Consider the following 20,941-nt stretch of genomic DNA (forward strand, 5'->3'; position numbering starts at 1 on the left):
ACTTCTAAATTCACCAATCTTCGATAAATGTATCTTCTACTCAAAATTAGCATTAATTTCAGTATTATTTGGTCCTGGGAATAATTTTTATACCCACCACCGAAGGATGAGGGTATATTAATTTTGTCATTCCGTTTGCAACGCATGGAAATATCCATTTTCGACCCTATAAAGTATATATATTCTTGATCAGCGTAAAAATCAAAGACGATCTAGCAATGTCCGTCCGTCTGTCTGTTGAAATCACGATACAGTCTTTAAAAATAGAGATATTGAGCTGAAACTTTGCACAGATTCTTTTTTTTTTTGTCCATAACCAGGGTAAGTTCGAAGATGGGCTATTCGGAATATATCTTGATATAGCCCAGATCTGTTCAGATTTGGATATAGCTGCCATATAGAGCAATCTCTCGATTTAAGGACTTAGGCCCATAAAATGCGCATTTATTGTCCGATTTAGTCAAAATTTGGGACGGTGGGTTGCGTTAGACCCTTCGACATCCTTCTTCAACTTGGTCTAGATTTGGATATAACTGCCATATAGGCCGATCTCTCGATTTAAGGTTTTGGGCCCATAAAAGGCGCATTTATTGTCCGATGTCGCCGAAATTTGGGACAGTGAGTTGTGTTAGGCCCCTCGACATCTTTCTTCAATTTGGCCCAGATCGGTCCAGATTTGGATATAGCTGCCATATAAACCGATCTCTCGATTAAAGGTTTTGGGCCCATAAAAGGCGCATTTATTGTCCGATGTCGTCGAAATTTGGGACAGTGAGTTAAGCTAGGCAGCTCGATATCTTTCAGCACGATCGGTTCAGATTTGGTTATAGATGCCATATAGACCGATCTCTCGATTTAAGTTCTTAGGCCCATAAAAGGCGCATTTATTTTCCAATTTCGCCGAAATTCAGGACAATGAGTTGTATTAGCCCCTACAATAGTCTTCTTCGATTTGGCTCAGAAAGGTTCAGATTTGGATAGAGCTGCCTTATAGACCGATCTCTCGATATAAGATTTTAGGCCCATAAAAGGCGCATTTATTGTCCGATTTCGCCGAAATTTGGGACAGTGAGTTGTGATAGGCCCTTCAATAGCCCTCTTCATTTTGGCCCAGATCGGTTCAGATTTGAATATAGCTGCCATATAGACCGATCTCTCAATTTAAAGTCTTGGCCCCATAAAAGGCAAGGGAAGGTAGAAAGTAAAAAAAATGTAACCTTAACAATCTCCAAAAAGTTAAAACGGGATTTTTTGCCTATGAGTTTGGAAAGCCCAAAAACAAAATATATGACCTAGGTGGTTACTCTTTATAAAGAAATCATGTGGTAAAGTTGTACTTACTTGTTTGGGTTTTCAAACTAAATTATGAAAAAGAAAAAACATTAGAGTGTCGAAAAAAGTTTAAAGCGTATTCTAATAAAATAAATGAATAATGCTCCTACGGGTATGAAAATCAATAAAAAAAAAATTACGAAAGTTTGTTAAAGTGTGTCGTCGGTGGTATGCAGTTTACGTAATTGTACACGCGTTTCTTGAAACACAACATTGTTAATCCGACATCGTCCGACTGTACTTATGTATAAACATATTTTGTTTGAAAATTAAGTACAACAAACTTTAATTATTAAGTGTTTTCGTGTACTAAATAATTTGTGCAAATTTTAACAATTTGTAACTGGAAAACGTTGGGGTACTTTCTTTACCAGCAGCAGAGAGCGGAAGAATGCTTGAGAGCAAGCAAAATTTTGAGAGTTTGGTAAATGAGAGCTTGCAAATTTCTACTTGAGGCCTTTTTCCCGACAGAAATTTGCAGCGTTGAACAGCTGTTTTACAAAAACCAGCTGTTTAATTCAAAAAGGATTGATTAGGTTAGGTTGGAAAGATGCTGTGGATATTAATCCTCCTCATGCCACGATGGACATACATCTAAGCCAGTAATCAGCTTGTTGTGCGCTCTACATAGTAGAAAATAATAACCTCGAAAAAGAAAATCGAAGTCAGGAATTCCATGCCACTTACAACATCCCTAATTGTTTTCCATACCACTCCCTTAAGTTAGTTCATGTCCTGTTAGCCACAAAAGACGACTAATTCAAATAAATAGCAAAAGAGAATAAAGGCCGTCCCTAATCTCCTGCAAATTTTTATTGGAAAATTACGCAAACGGACCTATTATCACTTTTCAACTGCAGAAATCTGCCGTAAAGTGGAGTACGCACCTCAAATTTTCGGTTGCAGCCACTCACGACTCACGAGAACATCACGACTTACGAAACACTCACGACTCACGAGAACATCACGACTCATGGGGCACTCACGAGTCACGGTTAAACAAATATTTTTCCATTTTTTCCATGCGTCTCCAATCACACATCATTTGAACGTTCGTATACAAATGTAGAAAATGTATCAACCCTGCATAACCACTTATTTGCTCTTTTCCTTTTTTCGCATCTATAGACAGATTCGTGCGTTAAAATACCGAATGATTTGAGAGCATGCGGAAATTTTTGTTTTTTGGGAGTCGGGATCGTTTCTTGAGAGTCTTATGAGTCGTGATTTTACCGTGAGTCGTGATTAGTGTCGTGAACATGATTTCACTCAATTTTTTAATTTAATCAAGGTCACGCACGATCACGTGATTAGACTTGGATGTCACTCACGAATCACGTGAATCACGCGTGACACGACAACTCACGTGCACGCCTCTAATGTAATGCAAGAACAAATTCTACAATGCCTATTATGTCACCCTTCTATGCAAAAAAATTTCATTTGAGTTGTATACCTGCAAGCGAAATTTTCGGCTTTGGTATTGGTAAAGAACATTTTGCTGACATATGTCAATGCATTTCTTATGACAACGAAAATTTCACCAGGTGCATACCGCCCTTTAATAGGAAAATTCGATCAGTGTTAAGATATATGTGTAGGCCCCATATTAAACACCGACTTGACTTTGGGCCCTTACAGGGCGCAATTATTATCCGAATTAGAATTTCCGGCAACACTTAAGGTGCTGACAAAGAAATCTTGTTGACCACATACATAGCAATTGGCCGATCAGTGGTGAGTTATGCAGCGCCAGTGTGGTTCCGTCAGCTTGAGATTCGGCGCTACAAGAAAGGACCTCTAGATCAAGCGGTTCTAGCCAACATTCGTGCAGACACGGTAGCAGATGCGGTGAATAGCTTCCGGATGAATGTGGTCCTTGAGGAACGACTGCCTCCTATTGCACCTGAAGAAATTGACCTCCCCCGGCAAATCAGAGTAGTTCTGGCTTAATTACGATCCGGCAGCTGCAGCCGTCTCGGCTTCTACAAAGCAAGGATGATGCCAACGTGAGGATGTGTTTCCCGATTGTGACCTGGGACCATAGCACATATGTCACCTGTTTTTAATTGCCCAGCCAAAACCCACTCGTCTCAGACACGGGTCCAGAGGGACCCGAACATTTAATCTGTGATCCTGTTAATAAATGCTGTTGTTGTTGTCGTAACAGTGTGTTGTACACTGAGGCGACAGACCTTACCAATGAAGAACTTCTTCGGGTCAATCCGGTACGTAAAACTGGCTGCCATCGGATTAGGTTAATGATTGTCCCGTGACGTTGTTTCATAGAGCCTTATTATAATTAGGAAAGTCTTCTGTATGGCATACTACATATCAAGCACCAATACAAAAACTGTCAGTTGGCATTAGGACGGTGATTTTCTTTTTGGCCAAGTCAAAACAAACAAATCTCCTTTGTCGACTATTTTCTTGACGAAATGAAAAATAAGACATATCGATTGCTGTGAAAAGGAGGCGTATGGGCGAGACGAAAATCCTACGGCATACAAAAGCAAAAGGACAAAAACTCATTTACCATCAAATTGGTAGCTGGGCAGCAGCAGCAAAAGCAGTAGTGTAACAGCCAATTGTTATTCAACGAATAATGAGCATGCAAAAAATTAAGGAAAAAATAAAGACAAGACAAGAGAAATGCATTAAATGATAGATAAACCACAAAAGATTATCTTCTGTTAATGTTAAAGCGTAAAAATACTTACGAAATCCTGTTTTGCCATTATTTCCCCGTAAAGAAGGAGGATGACAATGACGAACAAAACAACAAATAAGAGGAGTATTCCGTTTTAAGAATTTTAGCCATGAATAGATGCTGTTGACTTAAGATTATGCCAAGAGACATAACACACACACACACACACACAAGAGGAAAGGCAAATAAATCTCCTGAGCTGAACAGTGGAGGATCAGAGAACACTTAAACAAGTGTTGACCAGAAAGAACCACAAAGTGACTTTGCAACTAGTGTATGCAATTATTCTTAACTAAACAATCAACAGACTTTATAAAAAAAACAGTCTTAGGACAATTACAATGAAGATGGTAACAAATGCTATCAAATGATAATTACAAATTTATTATTGCTTTTATTTATTTTTAACGACATGATTTAAATCATAAACACCACGCACACATTTCAACTTAACACCGGGAACATCTTGTACGCGCCCCACACGGCACAAAACGATGTTGTGCTCCTGCAAGTTATGACCGATGCCGGGAATATAGGCCACCATTTCCTTGCCCGTTGACAAACGCACCAGTACGCATTTACGATTGGCAGAGTTGGGCTTTTTGGGTTTCTTGATGAGCGTTTTGAGGACGACACCTTTGGCAAAAGGCTTACCATCCAATGGCTGACGCGGGGGGCGTTTTTTTACATGGGGTCCAGTGCGGTGCATTTGATACAGCGATGCCATTTCTCGCATTTGTACAAAGGAATTGTGTACAGCTGTAATCATAGACACAGAAAAAAATTAAATGAAAGCGTTTTGAAGTACTTCGTTATGAAATTAAATCCTAGTTGGTATATCTGGTCAAACAACATGAGAAATTTATAAACAAAAAACAGTTAAAAGCGTGCTAAGTTCGCCCGGGCCGAATCTTGGGAACCCACCACCATGGATTCTGCTAAAAATTTATACAAAATAAATTTAGTTGAAGGGCATAATTCTATTCTACAAACCAAACTTTTGTCAAACCAGCAAAAATTAAAGCTTCTAGAAACCGAACAAGGATGATCGCGAGAACGGTTTACATGGGAGCTATATCAAGTTAAAGACTGATTTGAATCGAATTTAGCACAGTTGTCGAAATTCGTAACTGAACGCCGCCTGAAAAATTTAAGCCAAATCGGATGAGAATTGCGGCTTGTAAGGACTCAATAAGTCAAATTGGGAAATCAGTTTATATGGGAGCTATATCAGGTTGTACACCGATTCGGACCGTACAGGGCACAGTTGTTGGAAGTCAAAAGGGAACACCATATGCAAAATTTCAGCCAACTCGGACAAAAATTGCGGCTTCCAGGGGCTCAAGAAGTCAAATCGGGAAATCGGTTTATATGGCAGCTATATCAGGATATAGACCGATTTGGACTGTACTTAGCACAATTGTTGGAAGTCATAACGGAACATTACATGCTCAATTTCAGCCAAATCAGGCAAATATTGCGGCCTCCAGGGACTCATGAAGTCAAATCGGGAGATCGGTTTATATGGGAGCTATATGAGGTTATAGACCGATTTGGACCATACTTGGAATTGTAATCGGAATTCATAGTAAAATACTATGTGCAAAATTTTAGCCAAGGGCTTCCAGGGGCTCAAGATGTCAATTTGGGATATCGGTTTATATGGCGGCTATATCCAAATCTGAAATCCCAACGACCTACATCAATAAGTAAAATTTGTGCAAAATTTCAAGTGCCTAGCTTTACGCGTTCGACCTCTATCGTGATTTCGAACGACGGACACGGCTAGATCGACTTAGAATGTCGAGACGATCAAGAATATATATATATACTTTAAAGGTTCTTATGTCAATTTACAAACGGAATGACTAGATTAATATACCCCTATCCTATGGTGGTGGGTATAAAAACTTCATAGGATGATGTTAATCGAACTTCACGAACTTCCGTTCACAACATTTCGAAAAAGTGATTAAAGGCTCTTTAAAATATTGGTCCCCAACCGTTGAAACCAATGGGGCAGATCTGGCGTAATTCTTATCCAATTTGGCTATACTTTTTATACCCACCATAGGATGGGTGTCGAAATTTTGCAAAGATACGTCTTGTTGATGTACGCCGAGGACGTCGTTGTAGCAGTGTGTTGTACACTGAGCCGGAAGCCTTTGCCGATGAAGGACTCTATCGGATCAATCTGGTATGTAAAACCGACTGTCATGGGTTTGGTTGTTAATGTAGGTCGTTGGGGATTGTAAATGGGCCATATCGGTTGAGATTTGGATATAAATGGTTCTTCGAGTTGAATTTTTGGGTCCCTAGCGGCCGCAATTATTATCCTACGTGGCTGCAATTTATCGGGTTGCCCAAAAAGTAATTGTGGATTTTTTTAAAAAAAAAGTAAATGCATTTTTAATAAAACTTAGAATGAACTTTAATCAAATATACTTTTTTACACTTTTTTCTAAAGCAAGCTATAAGTAACAGCTGATAACTGAGAGAAGAAAGAATGCAATTACAGAGTCACAAGCTGTGAAAAATTTTGTCAACGCCGACTATATGAAAAATCCACAATTACTTTTTGGGCAACCCAATAAATGGGCCATATCGATTGAGATTTGGATATAAATGGTTCTTCGAGTTAAATTTTTGGGTCCCTATGTGGCTGCAATTTAGCATTTAGTGCTAAATTTCATGACTTCGTAACAAACTCCGCGGCAAGTATGGTCGAAATCGGTCTATAGCCTGCAAGCCGCAATTGTTACGCGATTAAGCTGAAAATTTGCTGTTGTAAGACTTTCAACATCTGTTGTCGGCAAGTATAGTCCAAATCGGTTTGTAACCTGTCCTAGCTCCCGTATAAACTGATCTCCCGATTTTTTTTTTTGTAAAGTATCCGGATGGCACGCTGTTCGGACTCGGCATAAAAAGTAGGTCCCATATCGGAAAGCATTTAGCCCGGTTAAACTTTTCTAAAAGATAAATTGTAATATTAAGAAAATTCTCTATTAATACCAAAAAATGAAAACATTCTAGAACAAAAAAAGAAGGAGAGTAAAATTGTCAATGGGAAAGGGTCACCAACAACCCATATTGTGTTATATTCAACAACAATAACTATGAATCAAATGAGCTAACCGATGCAAACCAGCCACTATAGGTAACGTTGAAAGAAATCATTGTTTGGAGGCAATTATGAAAAATCGTATGCGTGCAAATGTTTGAATGCACTCTCTTGGCATTGACCATCCCACTACAATGGTGGCTATAGATTTTTCACAGAGATTAAGTGAAAACAAAATCACCAAAATCCATATTGATTTCCATTGTAACTATTGTTTCCTCTTCGGCAAGCAGCAATTCGTAGCAGAAATGCACATTTCATATTTCATCTCATTTTTAATAAGTTTGACCTGAAGGCGAGACAGACAGACCAGACCGGCTGTCTTGCTATCGCTATCCTTTGTCAACGGGGAGCGAAGAGTATTGCCTTTTCCCCATGACCCTTTGTGCAAATATTATTCCCAACAGATATTCCCCGCTTAATCTTCACCTTCGTGTATTCAGTTTATATTTGTATATACAGTGTATGTACGAATTCTTCATTCCTATTTGCCAATGTGGCATCTGTCAGGCCTATTTGATTAGAGCATTTGATTTGCTGAGAAAGAAGTCTCCCTTGCTTATGATGTGTGATGGAGAACCTTCTTTTTGCACGCGTCTATCGTACTTTTACACTTTTGCACTGTGTGTTTAAAATGGTGGTTTTGTGGCCTATGGCCCAATAAACCTGGCTCCAAGATGTCTTAAAAGGATGCGAAATAACTGTTGGTTGGCTTTAAAATTGTTTTTTTTTTTTTTGTTTGTATGAACATTTCGATCAATTTTATTGAAATTCAAAAAATGCAGGTGTGCGAAAACTGCTTCAAAAAATACACGCTTATTATTTACACCTTTTTAATCCCAACTATTCAAATGTTGCCAAAATGATCACTTTGAGTCATTGCACCAATTTTGATAGCCTCTTTGTGCATTCCATCCATGCAAATACATTCGTTTTGTCACAAATCACTCATTGACATTCTTTGTCCAAGTTCATCCTTTTTTTTTCATGTGCAATGTTTGCTTTTGTCTTCCCTTTTTGTTTTTTTGTTTTTTTTTTTTTTGTTGCTATTGTAACGACGTCACAAAGTGCCTATTCGAAGGGATTAAAAACCAATTCAAATTTCCCATATGCACAATGTGTGGTCGGTTTACTGGTCAAGTTCGAATCTGACCAGAGCCTATGTCACTTGTGGGGTTTACGTTTTTGAATTCTTGTGGGAATAGGCAACATCAAATTGTGTTTGTGTGATACTAATGAGACTGTACATTGGGACTCTCTCACTGTTACAGGCAATAAAAATTGCCTCTGTGGCAATATGTAGAAATTTCGCTATATGGATTAAATGTGCTATAAGAAAACACGTTTCAAAATTACGTTCAAAATAGCTTTGGTACAAAATTTTACATAAGCCTGACTCCTAGCACATGGTGATACGTTTCGCACACAATTCCAGCAGAGCAGTTTAATCGAAAGTGTGCATTGAGACACAGATTTCTGGGATTTCTTTGCGTTCATATTTGCTGCTATTGTTGTTGTTGTTGTTGTTGTTGTAGCTGTGTATTGTGTTCTATCTTTTCTTTGCTTGATTCTGTTCAATATATAGATCCAGGAAATCTGCGTTAGAGGTGGAGTGCATTCAGAGGAACCGGGTCTGACTTGTGTGGTCCCAGATCACAATCGGGACACACATACTCCACGTTGGCATCAATCCTTGCATATGCCGGATCGCAATTGAGCCAGGACCACTCTTGTTTGCTGGGGGCGGCCAATTTCATCAAGTGCAATGGGAGGCGGTAGTTCTCCAAGGACCACATTCACCAGATAGTTATTCACCGCATCTGCTATCGTGTCTGCATGAATTTTGTCTAGACTCAACGATGATTTGGATGGTTCTTGTGATGACAACGCAGAAGGTATTGCTTAGACAGCATGTAGTTATGTCTTCGCACGGTTAGGATTTTTGCCTCCTGATGGAGGTGATCCACGTGTCACATAGCTGACGCGACCACACTGGCGCTGCATAACTCACCACAGACCGGCCAATAGCTTTGTACGTGGTCAACAAGGTTTCTTTGTCAGCACCCCAAGTGCTGCCGATAGTGACTTGAGAACCTTGTTCTACTTTTGACTTTATCGCAAATGTGGCATGTAGAGGAATGTGTCCCATCAAGTGTCTCAAGTATTTTGGGACACTTGATGGTCGGACTTATCACTTCATCGAGCATCACATTCAACTCCCTACCATGTGTGTATGTAGTGAACAATGTGGCTGAAGATTCGGTGGCAGGTATCTTCAAATCTCTTGCAACGAAATAAGCGACAAGTTAGTTGTGGTAGACGTTTAACTTATCGTAGATGTCATCAATGGGTGGGGTGCTAGAGGCCATGATCGTACAATCGTCCACGTTCTCTATGCCGTCCGAAGGGGGAGGAATGGAGGATAAGTAAAGGTTAAACATTGCCGGAGATATCACCCTGCCTTGGGGAATTCCCTTAAAATATCCCTAAATTCCACAAATGACTGACGACCACGCAGATAATTCGCAATAGTTTGGCATGGCTGACCTTGTAGAATGCCTTCGATTACATGGCCTGGACTGATTGAAGCCATGCTGATGCTCGGTGAATGGAAATTCTCCAACGAGGCTCGGGAGGAGTAGTCCCTCAAGCGTTGTTTTTGTTCTAGCCACATTTGCATGTGGAGATGGCGATCCTCGTCAAACTCCCATGAGCTCGTTCCGGTCCAAAGGACCGGTCACCGCGGAAACCTGGTGGCCATTGGTTACTTAAAGGCGCCAATAACTCGCCTTGTCATTTCGAGCATCATAGACACTCAGTGTTTATGCAGGAGCCGGTACCGCCCGGCCTTTCACCGCGACTCTCTGCTCGATACCGCTGATTGTCAGCGACTGCCGTTGCAGCTACTTCGTATGTAACATTCCACTATTCGCAACCTGTGCACGTGCCCGGTAGCTCGCAGCTAATCTTCTCTTGAAAACTATGAGCGCCACTCAGATCGGGCCTCTAAGTCCCAGCCTGTTAAGTGCTCACAGCTCTTCCGTGCCGGGTCTCGGTCTTACGACTCCCCCTTGCGCGGGTCCTTTCGATGCTCGAGTTGCGGAATCACTCTGCCCATCTTTAGACATCGGCCACTATAAGAGTTTTCAAAGGCGGGTTGAGGATAGTTATAAGGTACTTGACCCCAGATAAATCCAGATTCTTCAGCATCAGTCTGTCTGGCGTCCTGCTGCACCTCAGCGTAATCCTAGTGGGGGCATCCCCATACACCGTGCAAAACGTGGAGTCTTCGATCTGCTCTGCCAAAGCTGTGCCCCGCTGATCGTTTCCTAGGGAAAAATGTCATGAAGTGTGATGCACATTATGGCCAGGCAGTAGGCTGCTAATGTCGCGCCATTAAACTTCGCCATTAATTGGAACACAACAACCAACCGGCGGTATGTACATGTTATATCGATGTGTTGTGAGTCTTCCTTTTGTCTGCTGGGTTCTGTTTTGTATTCAGATCTAGGAATTCTGCGACTCTGTTCGGGTGCGTTCAGAGGGATCTGGTTCAAAGCGAACAGCTACAAAGAGAGTGCTTGCATTCGTCGTCTTACGAGGCTATCGAAGAATACATATATATATAATCGTTTAACTGTTTTCATACTACCCAACAATCCATAGCAGAAAGATTGCGTTTATTTCGCAATATAAGCAACGATTTCTTTTTTCAAACAAAAAAAAAAAATAATACAACTTTATTCATTTTTATTTTTTTTTTTTAGGGGACCGTCAATGTCAAAATTTTGAAGGGGTAAGTTAAAAAAACCATTTATGAACGATATATGAACGTGATCTCTTTATAACACCTTGAAATCTGAATTTTCCCACTAAAATTCCATTAAGAAATAATGAATGGAGAGACTTCTCGCATACAATGAGTTTTGTCTGATTCAAGTTTTTAGGCGTGCCGCTGCGCCACTTCTCTTGATACATAATGCATGGCTGCGGTCTAACCACCGCCGAATATTTTTTGTAGCCAAGATTCTAACCAATGTGTTTAGAGTCAAAGGCATGCAAGCTAATTTCAACATCGGCCTCCACATGTTAATCTAGCAATTCATAAACCTAACTATTGGGTTGCCCAAAAAGTAATTGCGGATTTTTCATATAGTCGGCGTTGACAAATTTTTTCACAGCTTGTGACTCTGTAATTGCATTCTTTCTTCTGCCAGTTATCAGCTGTTACTTTTAGCTTGCTTTAGAAAAAAAGTGTAAAAAAAGTATATTTGATTAAAGTTCATTCTAAGTTTTATTAAAAATGCATTTACTTTCTTTTAAAAAATCCGCAATTACTTTTTGGGCAACCCAATATTATCAATCACACAAATGGATTTCGTTCGCTTGATTTATCCAGGTTATTGGTTTCATTGCATTTAAACACATGTAATGTAAAGCCATCAGAATGTGTTTTTGAGATAAAGCTACTCCATAATGAACACATGATAACCTAAGGTGAAGTTACATGCTATGCGCGCGCATTAAAAAGGCAACTCTGCGAACAAATCCCTCAAAAGCGTCGCTCAAAATTTAAAGAATTCTCGACTTTAACGATTAAATTCGAGCGTCGGTCTTTGTTGCTATACGTGAAGAAGTGTTTTTAGGCGTCGCTTTTATGGGATCCATTTGCAGAGTTTAGTATTTAAAGCGTGCGCATAGTATGTATCTACAATTTTAAAATAAATTAAAAATAAATAGGCATCAAAAAATAGCGCTTGCCATGCAAACTTTACTAAAAAACGAAACAAAGAGGAATAACAAATAATTCACAAAAATGCGTGTAGCTATCAAACGACAACCTTTCATTTTAGTCGCAAAGTGGGTTTGGCAGTTGATAAACCTATTTCGGTCCATCCGTTTGTCGAAATAACGCTAGCTTTCGTAAAAAAACATACTTTACTTAGTTGTCCGTTGAAGACAGTTAAATCCACTAGCCAAACTAAGAAAAGATTTCTCTGGGACTTCCATCAGAGTTTTGGCTTTTCTCCGTACTCAATTTCTTCCCATTTGACTTCATAAACCTCCAAAGACCACAAATATTTTCCAATTACACTTAAGTTGTGTATTTGGAGCCACGTTAGGCATTCCGCAGCCCCCACAGAGTATAAGGAACGGCCCCACTCGAATTAACACCTATACTTGTTTATGTTAATTTCATTCAGCATGTATTAGATAAATTCCAAAGGAATTTTAGTTCTGCATAAACCTCATGTGGGATAATGGATACGTGCCAAACTACTGCCATAAATCAAAAGAATTGCATTTTGAATGCCTAAGTGTGTCTAAAAACGTGCATATACTGCATATGTACATATGTGTGTTCAGTTTTCCTTCTTTTTTCACATATCAAACAAGGGGTTGGTGAAAACGCGCTTCCATAAATGATTACACATTTGCCAAATCATCCAATTGATGCCCTTGCAAACCTTAAACCATTGAAAGGGGCGTTTGATCAACAGACAACACCTGCGTTCACATCTAGGCCTGATAAAATGATGGCAAGAGTTTGGCGTTAGTCAGGCGTGCTCCTGAAGTGTGACAAAACCCTAAACACATGGAAAATGAATCTTCAAATACAGATGTGTTTAAAAATCCTACGGGGGAGCCAAAGAAAAATGGTGAATGAGTTGGCGTTTTTTTTTTTTTTTTTTTGAAGTGGTATACGACGCATACAATCAATAAATATTGACAAAAATAAATAATAATTTGTTATGGTTCAAACAAGTCATATAAAAAGAGGCATGATTTTGGAGCGTAGAAACAATTGTCGAAAATTATTGAGACAATTACATAAGCAAATAATAATAGGCAAATAGAAATAAAAAAACACAAATTTTCCAATAATTTTGTGGAATTTGATGGAGTAACTGAACTGCCCAGAACAATTTCCAAAAAAATGGGCAAAGCTACTTTAACGCCAATTGTACAACTTCACTATATTGCAAATGCAAATTTGCCCATAACCATTCCATTAAGGAACAGGGGCAAACTTCACAGCATGACAGTTTCCATTTCCATTCCATTTTATCCACATTTCTAAATCCTTTCTTGAAACAGTTTTTTCAAAAAAGAAAATGTACATACAAATATTTTAAATTGACAATATTTGTATGTACATTTTATAAAATTTATGAATATTTGAAAACTTGAAATAAAATTTTAAAAGTTAACTGTTACCAACAACTTTAGTTCAATATATTTGAAAACCAGAGCCTAGTATCGCTTCAGGCCTTACTACGGTACTCAAAGTGTTCTGAGCCCACACATTGGAAATAGGTGCGGCAAGTGACAATGGTAGTTAGAAAGGATTGGAGCGCTTTTATGCCAATGGCTGGCTTTTGGCATACCAGTTTAGCGCCGACTTAGGCGCAAGCAATGGCGAAGGTTTAAAAAATATGTAGGAACAAACTTTGAATAATTTCTGCTTACTGGGAGCGCTCAACAATCCTATTACCAAATTTGATAGATATTTGAAGGAGATTTACTTTACTCTAAATTCCAACTAATTAAGCATTATCTGTTTCTATTGTGTTGTTAAAACCTTTCAAGTACTTCAAATGTATGTTGAAAGTCATAACCAGAGTTGCCACTCCATAAAATTATTTCCTACCAAAATTTAAGAAAAATCCTTCCAAGACCGACACAAACCTACCATAATTGGTTTGACAATGCATTTGCAATACTTCGAATATTTTATTTTAACGCTAGAAACTAGATCGTCGTAAAATTCTTGAGTTCTCGATATTCTCCCCTCGTCTCTTTTATTGCAAAAAATATTAAAATAATCCAATACTTTTTAATTGCAATTAATTTTTTTTTTAAAATACGAGAGTAAATTTTGCATAAACCTAAAAATTTTCCATTTATAGAGAGTAGCTTTAATATTTATGTAGGTAATTGTGCAATTTGTATTTATTTGGGCCAACTGGTGGCATAATTGCATGAAATCAATAAAATCAAATCAAAAGCCTTAACCGATTCAGCCATACCTGTCTGTCGAAACCACACTACAGCATTTACAAATATTAGAATATATAATTAAAATTTCATCCGAATGGGCCATATGGGAGGTTATGGACCGATTCACACCAAGATTAGAATGAGTTAAAGTGACAAAAATCAAACTCACTCATACAATTCTGTCCAATTGTAGTAGTTCAGTAGCAACAGACCAAAGCTTGTTGGAAATCCAACCCAATACCGCGGGAGCTTGGTACGCACCAAACTAAGCATGGGTAGAGATGGGTTTCTACCGATCTGGACCACATTCAACAAATATGTGCAGGGAACTCAATGTGGCAAATTTCATCAAAATTGGATGAAAAATTCTGCTTTTATATGGGCGATGGGTAAATACCCAAAAGTATTTTAACCTTTGCCCATCTCTAAGCATGGGGCTTGGAAGCTTTACGCAAGCAACATTTTATGATACAGAAACAGACAACAGAAACTCATATATACACATACTAGTATACCCCGATCCGCTTCGCTACCCCTTTTGTTGATAATGGAGATGGCATTACAGTGGACTTCAAATTGTCTTAGTCTACAAATTTCAAAAGCCAAGCTCTTAAAACTAATTAGTGTAAATGGTCCTACATTTTGAGTACCAAAAAGTATAAATTTAAAAAAAAATATATATATTCAAGTCGCCTAATATATCCTGTCAAAGTGTAGGTTACGTTAGGCTGAAAAGAGTGTGCAGATATAAATCCGCCCCATGCCACTATAGACATACACCTAAGCCAGTAATCGGCTTGTTGTGCGCTCTAAAAACTATAAAGTAACCTCCAAAAAGAAAATTTTAAGTTAGAAATTCCGTGCTACTTACAAAATCCTTAATTGTTTTCAATACCACTCTCCTAAGTTGGTTCATGTCTGATATTGTGTCTCCACGTAGTACCGGCATCTGTCAAGGTGTAACTGTATCTCAAGTAAAAATATAACCATTTTGAAAATTATTATTTAATTGTTCATTAGGACGGAAACTAATTTCAAAAAAAATGTATAGTCGTCCAAAATTAAAAATTTTTTTCTAACCCCATTTTTTCGCAACATCGTCTTCTGTTTCCCTTGTCCAAAGTCTTACAAAGAAATTACCAAACATATAGTACCAATTGCGGCACTAAACGTACTATTTCTCCCACTTCCGGTATGATTTTCTTTCATACCTTATTTTTTCGAGGAGCTCTTTACTTTGCGCCCAACTAACTTCTCCTAGCCCTTTCCGTTCGCCCTGGGCAAACATTTCGAGATTCTAGTTTCGCCTCGAAGTTGCTAATAAGAAAACTGTTAAAACGCCTGTAGTTTTGAACCAAATAAGGATTGTTAAATTCTATTAACCATCTTGCTCCAAGAGAAACTGTGGTCTCCAGGAACCTCATCCAATAGACTTTAGGACTGCTGGTGGAATGTTCACGCAAATTGTCTAGAAGATTTAATTTTTAAAAAGCCCTCTATCTTAATTCAGTTACAAGAAGAGACTTTCCAATAATTATTCTAGGGAATCTTAATTTAAGCAGCTTCTACATTCAAACTAGTCGATTTTATGAATGAAGTTCAACTTTATAAACATTTTTTTCACATTCTTTGTTGTTGTTGTCGTAGCCACATTCCATGTGGAGGCAACGATCCTCGTTAAGCTCCTGTAGGTGAGCAAGCTCGTTTCAGTCCAAAGACTGATCGCCGCAGGAACGGGGTAGCCATTGGTTATTTAAATGCGTCAATAACTCGCCTTGTCATATCGAGCATCGTAGGGACTCAGTATTTGTGCAATAGCCGTTGACACCCTGCCTCTCACTGAGACTCCGCTCGATACTGTTGATTGTCCGCGACTGCCGTTGCAGCTACTCCGTATGAAGCATTCCACTATCCGCAACCTGTGGACGCGTCCGGTAGCTCGCAGCTAAGCTTCTCGTGACAGCAATGAACACCACACAGATGGGACCTCAACGCTCCAGCCTGTGTGGTGCTCAGGTATGCCGTGCCGGGACCCACATTCTTTAATTTGTTAGGGATAAGGTATATTGTTAAGGGTAACTTCTATACATTTAATAACTCATGCATATTCCTACCGGCATGGACAATCTGAAATCAATAAACTAACCTTGTGTTGTCCATTGTTTCGTAACGTTGAGCGTTTGTCGAAGGAAATTCATGTTGCAAGCTACAGCGTTCAGTTAGGTAAACCACACCTGAAAAGCGGGGAATTCATTTAGTTTACTTATCTAGGAAAGCATTTGATATTAGTATTGTACACTTTTATGTCAAATTAACCTTTTATTCAAAATTCACTGTTATTAAATATTTTCTATGGTACAGAAGCATCAGCTGATTGGGTTTATTCTGACAGGATTGCCATACCGAAGTTTCAAAACAAATGTGGCCACATCAAATACTGTCGCAAATATTAGTAAAGTATCGTAAGAGACGTATCTTTCAATACAAAGTTTCCTGTAAACGTTGATTAATATTTTTACATCAACATTACTTTAAAAAACAGTTGGCTTTGTTTTAAAATAATTTATTTAAAAATTCTTCATAGCTCTATTTGAATATACTTGTGTAATATTCTTCTTCCAGATCATACAAATCCATTGCCATTTCATCGCGAAGTTTCATCAGCTTTTTATCGCAGTCTCTTTGAGTAGCACGGAACAGTTGTGAGTTGTTGGCAATAGCCTCATTCACGGAATGAAAATCGTTTAAGATTAGATATTGTTTTATATCGGAAACTAATTTCATTAACGATTCACCAGCACGTACTACAAAATAGAAATCAAAAAGTGAAAAATTTATTTTTTGTTATAGACAAAAAAAGGATACATTACCTATATTCGCTGCACGCACTTGCATTTCATATGTGTCTTGTTCACATTGTGTTGTTTTTGAGATTTGGGAATCTCCCTCGCCTCGAGCAAGTTTAATTATTTCTGCAAATAAAAATTGGTCACCAAAATTTTTGTGCAATAGGTTAGTTCATATTTTAGGATTTTTAATGAAAATATTTTATTTCAAAACTGTTTATACAGTCTCTCTCTAATCATTGCGTTAGACTATATGTTACGCTGTTGCGGTTGTACTAATTGCTTTCCTTTTATTTGTTCTACGACAATCTCTAACAAAATGGCGACTAGAATCAGCTGGCCCATTCTTGTCAACTTACCACGTCAGAATCAGAACTGTCATACATTTCTTCACAATAAAGAAAATAATTTGCTAAAAAAGTCAAAGTTTTCAATATAAACGCATTCATTTCTATTGCAAGATGGGTTTACTTATCTCAAACCTGCTCAACAATTTCCTAAGCAAACAAAATGTTCGTATACTGATGGTTGGCTTGGATGGTGCTGGTAAAACTACCATTCTATACAAACTCAAAATAGGTGAAGTTATCTCGACCATTCCAACGATTGGCTTCAATGTCGAGACTGTGGAATATAAAAACATCTGCTTCACCGTCTGGGATATTGGTGGTCAAAAGAAAATTAGAAACCTGTGGAATCACTACTTCCCAAATACGTCTGCCGTCATATTTGTTGTCGATTCATCAGATACACAACGCATGGATGATGTGAAAGAAGAACTACACGGCATGATGTCCAATGAGGTTTTGGCAAGCTCGGTATTATTAGTGTTTGCAAACAAGCAAGACTTGCCAAATGCCCTAAGTTGTGCGGACTTGACAAAACAATTGGAATTGCATACCCTAAAGCAAGACTGGCATGTCCATGCCACATGTGCCACAACCGGCAAAGGTCTCTACGAGGGTTTGGACTACTTGCGTGATATGTTGGAGAAGAAAAATTAAACCTTTCTCTTAATGCGTATTCAGTGAATGGACATTCTAATATACATACATACATATTTTAAGTTAATTTTAATTGTAAACGAAGATTATAATAATAAATAAGCCCCTGTATAATCCATATTTATAAAACTACAAAGGAAATATGAATGGGAAACACGAAGCTATTGTTGAATGGCAATATGCATGAAGTGAAACTGATGAAATATCACGAAATTGTAAATGCCAATTTTGAGAAAAGATGAATCATGTGAGATCATGCCGAATATTTCCCCAATCATTAAAAACAACATCAAGCGCCTATAAAGCATCAAGCGAATTTTAGCAATGCAGACAACATATTTTCGATAAGAGAAAATGTCATATCTATCAATAAAAATCAATTTAAATTTTTTTCTGCCCTCCATGATCAAATATATTGACAACATTTACGAAAAAGTTTCGTGCATCTCAGTAAACAAGTGAAAAAAAGCTTCATTGCCTTTGAAATGTCTTTATTAAGCTGTTAGAAGGGGGGCTTTGAAAACTAAGCCTTTAAAGGGGCAATTTAACATAAAACACGCTGAAGGAGGAAGGAAGTATTGCAGTATAAATAAATTTAAAGTTTGCGTGCAGGTTATGGGCTTGAGGATAGCGGGCAAATTCACGGTTGAGCTGGTTATCCAAATCTATAGTCATTTCTCTTATATTGATAGCAATTCCAGACTGTGGCAAAGTAAATAATCATACTTGGCACGGCACAGGACAAATGTTGAATATCAGCTTACCTTCAAAATTCTCAAGCATACTTTTTACGTCATCTTTAAGTCTGACTTGATACGACTTCAATAAAGCTTCCTTAGATTGGGGCAACGCACGATTAGGATTCATATTTTTGTTTTAGATTCTACTTCAATTTGTTTCCTTTTTGTGGAGGAGTAAACAAAAACTGTTGGCTGACCAGCTGAAAGTAATCGATAAATAACGATTTCTAATTATAGCCGATAAGTGATTTTGACATGCAGTTAATCGATTCATCGATAAACTTAAAAGAAACCGGTACAAAGTATCAGCTGGTAGGTTAAACGAAGTTGATATTTGCATTAGATTCTATCAATTTTTTTATTTTTTGCTTTGCAAACTTCGTATAGTATTGTCGTTTATTAGCAATGCCTGCCTTACGTCGTGATATTGGTCCATTTTTGCAACGTATGAGAGCCTTTTTATTGGGCGTAAGTTGGTTAAAAGACTAGTTTCCAAACAATGTTTTGGTTATGTAAGTTATTTCTCTGGAAAGGATTTATTAAAGCTACTTTTTTTTCACAGCGTGAGCATACATTGGCTTTGCGTTTTGAAGATGGTCTAGCAGATCGTACCCAGCCACCTCCAGAGATACCATATCCCGTTTTGAGGTCTGACTGTTACTATCACGGACGCGATCCTCGTCGCATTGTGGCTCCTCCCGTCGATTTGGTTCAAGCCAATTTAAAAATTGCCAGCGATTCCAAGCCAGCTGCAAATCGTTTGCCCACCCCAGGACAAGTGTACAAATGGGATTAAACTAATTAAACATTAATAAATCGGCGTGATGTTAGTTAATTGAAATCAAATCATTTTATTGTGTAAATTTAGTGCCTTTTTCTAAATCCCATTTGCCATCCATTTTTAGATTTCAATACCACGCTTATGGTTGGTTCGACATCTTCGCCCAAAGGCAATAGTTCATAGAATTGCATGGTTCTAGCTAGGAAAGCTTTCATTTCTAACATAGCAAAACGTTGTCCAATACAATTTCTCGGGCCAGCACTGAAAGGAACGAAAACAAAGTTATTTTGGGGAACCTCGTTTCTTTCCGGTATAAATCTGTGGGGTTCCGGAAAATATTCAGCATCATTTTGCATTGTCATTATACCCAATAGAAGGCTGGTTCCTTTAGGAATGCATTGATTGTCTGTAAGATGAGAAAAGTAAACTTGTTTTAATTTACACACGAATTAATCGATATAAGAATTCGTGCAAAATTTTGTACAGATTCTAGTAAAAGCGTATATCAGATGAAAGTTATTTATGACAGCTATACCTAATCTCAACTAATGTCAATTTTTATAAAGATCGGAGAAAAATTGTGCCATAAAATCGCATATCGGATGAAGGATACGGCAACATAAACTAAACCAAACCAACTTTAATGAAATTTGGCACACATTTTGCGGCATCAAAATGAACGTATTATATGGGAGGTACATCTAAACCGTAAACAAAAGAGCGACTTGTGCGTTAACCACAAGAACACATGGGCAGACGGACGCGGCTATTTCGAGACAGAAAGTACATAATTGTAATGGCTCAAGCTCTTTTCCTGTTAAGCGTAGCAAACAAGTGCAAAGTTATAATAAATACCTCTACTGGTACAGGTAATTTTCTCAAAATTTATATTTTTCTTATTGTGAACGATTTTTAATTGTATGTTTATCATTGTTATGCAAGGAATATATCATATACATATATTTCTCAATCAATCTTATCTATCGTATTTTCATAAAAATTTGAAGCCAACACATTTTATGTCATTAAACGGCAACAATACATAAATACAAATGTTCATCCCGGCACGGGATAGCTGTGGGCACATACAGCTCTCCCGTGCCCATAGCTGTCACGACAACCTTAGCTCCGAGCCACTATCCCAAGTTTGTGGATAGTGGAATGCTCCATATGGAGTAGCTGCAACTGTAGTCGCGGACAATCAATCCCATGGTAGCCAGTTGTACGTACCGGATTGACCCGATGGATTTCTTCATCGGTAAGGGCTGTCGCCTCAGCGTACAACACATTGCCACAACAACATCAGCGATATCGAGTGATGTTGTTGTTGGATAAATACTGGGAGCCTATGATGCTCGATATGACAAGGCGAGTTATTGGCGCCTTTAAATAACCAATGACCACC

The 20,941-nt window shown here is 38.3% G+C and overlaps 5 protein-coding genes across 5 annotated transcripts; 2 read left to right on the plus strand and 3 right to left on the minus strand.

The window, feature by feature from the left end:
* Positions 1–4,405: 4,405 nt before the first annotated feature.
* On the minus strand, positions 4,406–16,565 carry LOC106084226 (small ribosomal subunit protein uS12m). The gene is made up of 3 exons (XM_013247776.2): positions 16,482–16,565; positions 16,312–16,399; positions 4,406–4,801 (listed from the first exon to the last, which is right to left on the minus strand). Exons 2-3 carry the CDS (start codon positions 16,361–16,363, stop codon positions 4,437–4,439), a joined length of 417 nt encoding a protein of 138 aa, XP_013103230.1. The 5' UTR covers positions 16,364–16,399; positions 16,482–16,565; the 3' UTR covers positions 4,406–4,436.
* A 147-nt stretch (positions 16,566–16,712) lies between these two features.
* LOC106084191 (mediator of RNA polymerase II transcription subunit 22) lies at positions 16,713–18,973 on the minus strand. The gene is made up of 3 exons (XM_013247730.2): positions 18,780–18,973; positions 17,036–17,137; positions 16,713–16,969 (listed from the first exon to the last, which is right to left on the minus strand). Exons 1-3 carry the CDS (start codon positions 18,880–18,882, stop codon positions 16,752–16,754), a joined length of 423 nt encoding a protein of 140 aa, XP_013103184.1. The 5' UTR covers positions 18,883–18,973; the 3' UTR covers positions 16,713–16,751.
* LOC106084190 (ADP-ribosylation factor 4) lies at positions 17,353–18,135 on the plus strand. The gene has a single exon (XM_013247729.2). The coding sequence runs from the start codon at positions 17,473–17,475 to the stop codon at positions 18,013–18,015; it is 543 nt and encodes a 180-aa protein (XP_013103183.1). The 5' UTR covers positions 17,353–17,472; the 3' UTR covers positions 18,016–18,135.
* Positions 18,974–19,062: 89 nt separating the features above from the next.
* On the plus strand, positions 19,063–19,601 carry LOC106084192 (uncharacterized). Its single transcript, XM_013247731.2, has 2 exons — positions 19,063–19,223; positions 19,318–19,601. The coding sequence occupies exons 1-2, from the start codon at positions 19,161–19,163 to the stop codon at positions 19,549–19,551; spliced, it is 297 nt and encodes a 98-aa protein (XP_013103185.1). The 5' UTR covers positions 19,063–19,160; the 3' UTR covers positions 19,552–19,601.
* LOC131996748 (cytochrome P450 4d8-like) lies at positions 19,583–20,479 on the minus strand. Its single transcript, XM_059366614.1, has 2 exons — positions 20,392–20,479; positions 19,583–19,942 (listed from the first exon to the last, which is right to left on the minus strand). Exons 1-2 carry the CDS (start codon positions 20,465–20,467, stop codon positions 19,620–19,622), a joined length of 399 nt encoding a protein of 132 aa, XP_059222597.1. The 5' UTR covers positions 20,468–20,479; the 3' UTR covers positions 19,583–19,619.
* Between the last annotated feature and the right edge of the window lie 462 nt (positions 20,480–20,941).

The sequence above is a fragment of the Stomoxys calcitrans genome, chromosome 4, assembly GCF_963082655.1.
Source record: "Stomoxys calcitrans chromosome 4, idStoCalc2.1, whole genome shotgun sequence".
Taxonomy (NCBI): Eukaryota; Metazoa; Arthropoda; class Insecta; order Diptera; family Muscidae; genus Stomoxys; species Stomoxys calcitrans.

Coding starts and splice junctions, on each gene's coding strand:
- LOC106084226 (XM_013247776.2), bottom strand. CDS start 16,363: ATGAATTTCCTTCGACAAACGCTCAACGTTACGAAACAATGGACAACA. Junction 4,802..16,311: donor GAAACAATGGACAACACAAG/GTTAGTTTATTG, acceptor CTATGATTACAG/CTGTACACAATTCCTTTGTA.
- LOC106084190 (XM_013247729.2), top strand. CDS start 17,473: ATGGGTTTACTTATCTCAAACCTGCTCAACAATTTCCTAAGCAAACAA.
- LOC106084191 (XM_013247730.2), bottom strand. CDS start 18,882: ATGAATCCTAATCGTGCGTTGCCCCAATCTAAGGAAGCTTTATTGAAG. Junction 17,138..18,779: donor TATGCTTGAGAATTTTGAAG/GTAAGCTGATAT, acceptor TTTTATTTGCAG/AAATAATTAAACTTGCTCGA. Junction 16,970..17,035: donor AGTGCGTGCAGCGAATATAG/GTAATGTATCCT, acceptor TCTATTTTGTAG/TACGTGCTGGTGAATCGTTA.
- LOC106084192 (XM_013247731.2), top strand. CDS start 19,161: ATGCCTGCCTTACGTCGTGATATTGGTCCATTTTTGCAACGTATGAGA. Junction 19,224..19,317: donor TGAGAGCCTTTTTATTGGGC/GTAAGTTGGTTA, acceptor TTTTTTTCACAG/CGTGAGCATACATTGGCTTT.
- LOC131996748 (XM_059366614.1), bottom strand. CDS start 20,467: ATGATAAACATACAATTAAAAATCGTTCACAATAAGAAAAATATAAAT. Junction 19,943..20,391: donor AATTACCTGTACCAGTAGAG/GTATTTATTATA, acceptor CTCATCTTACAG/ACAATCAATGCATTCCTAAA.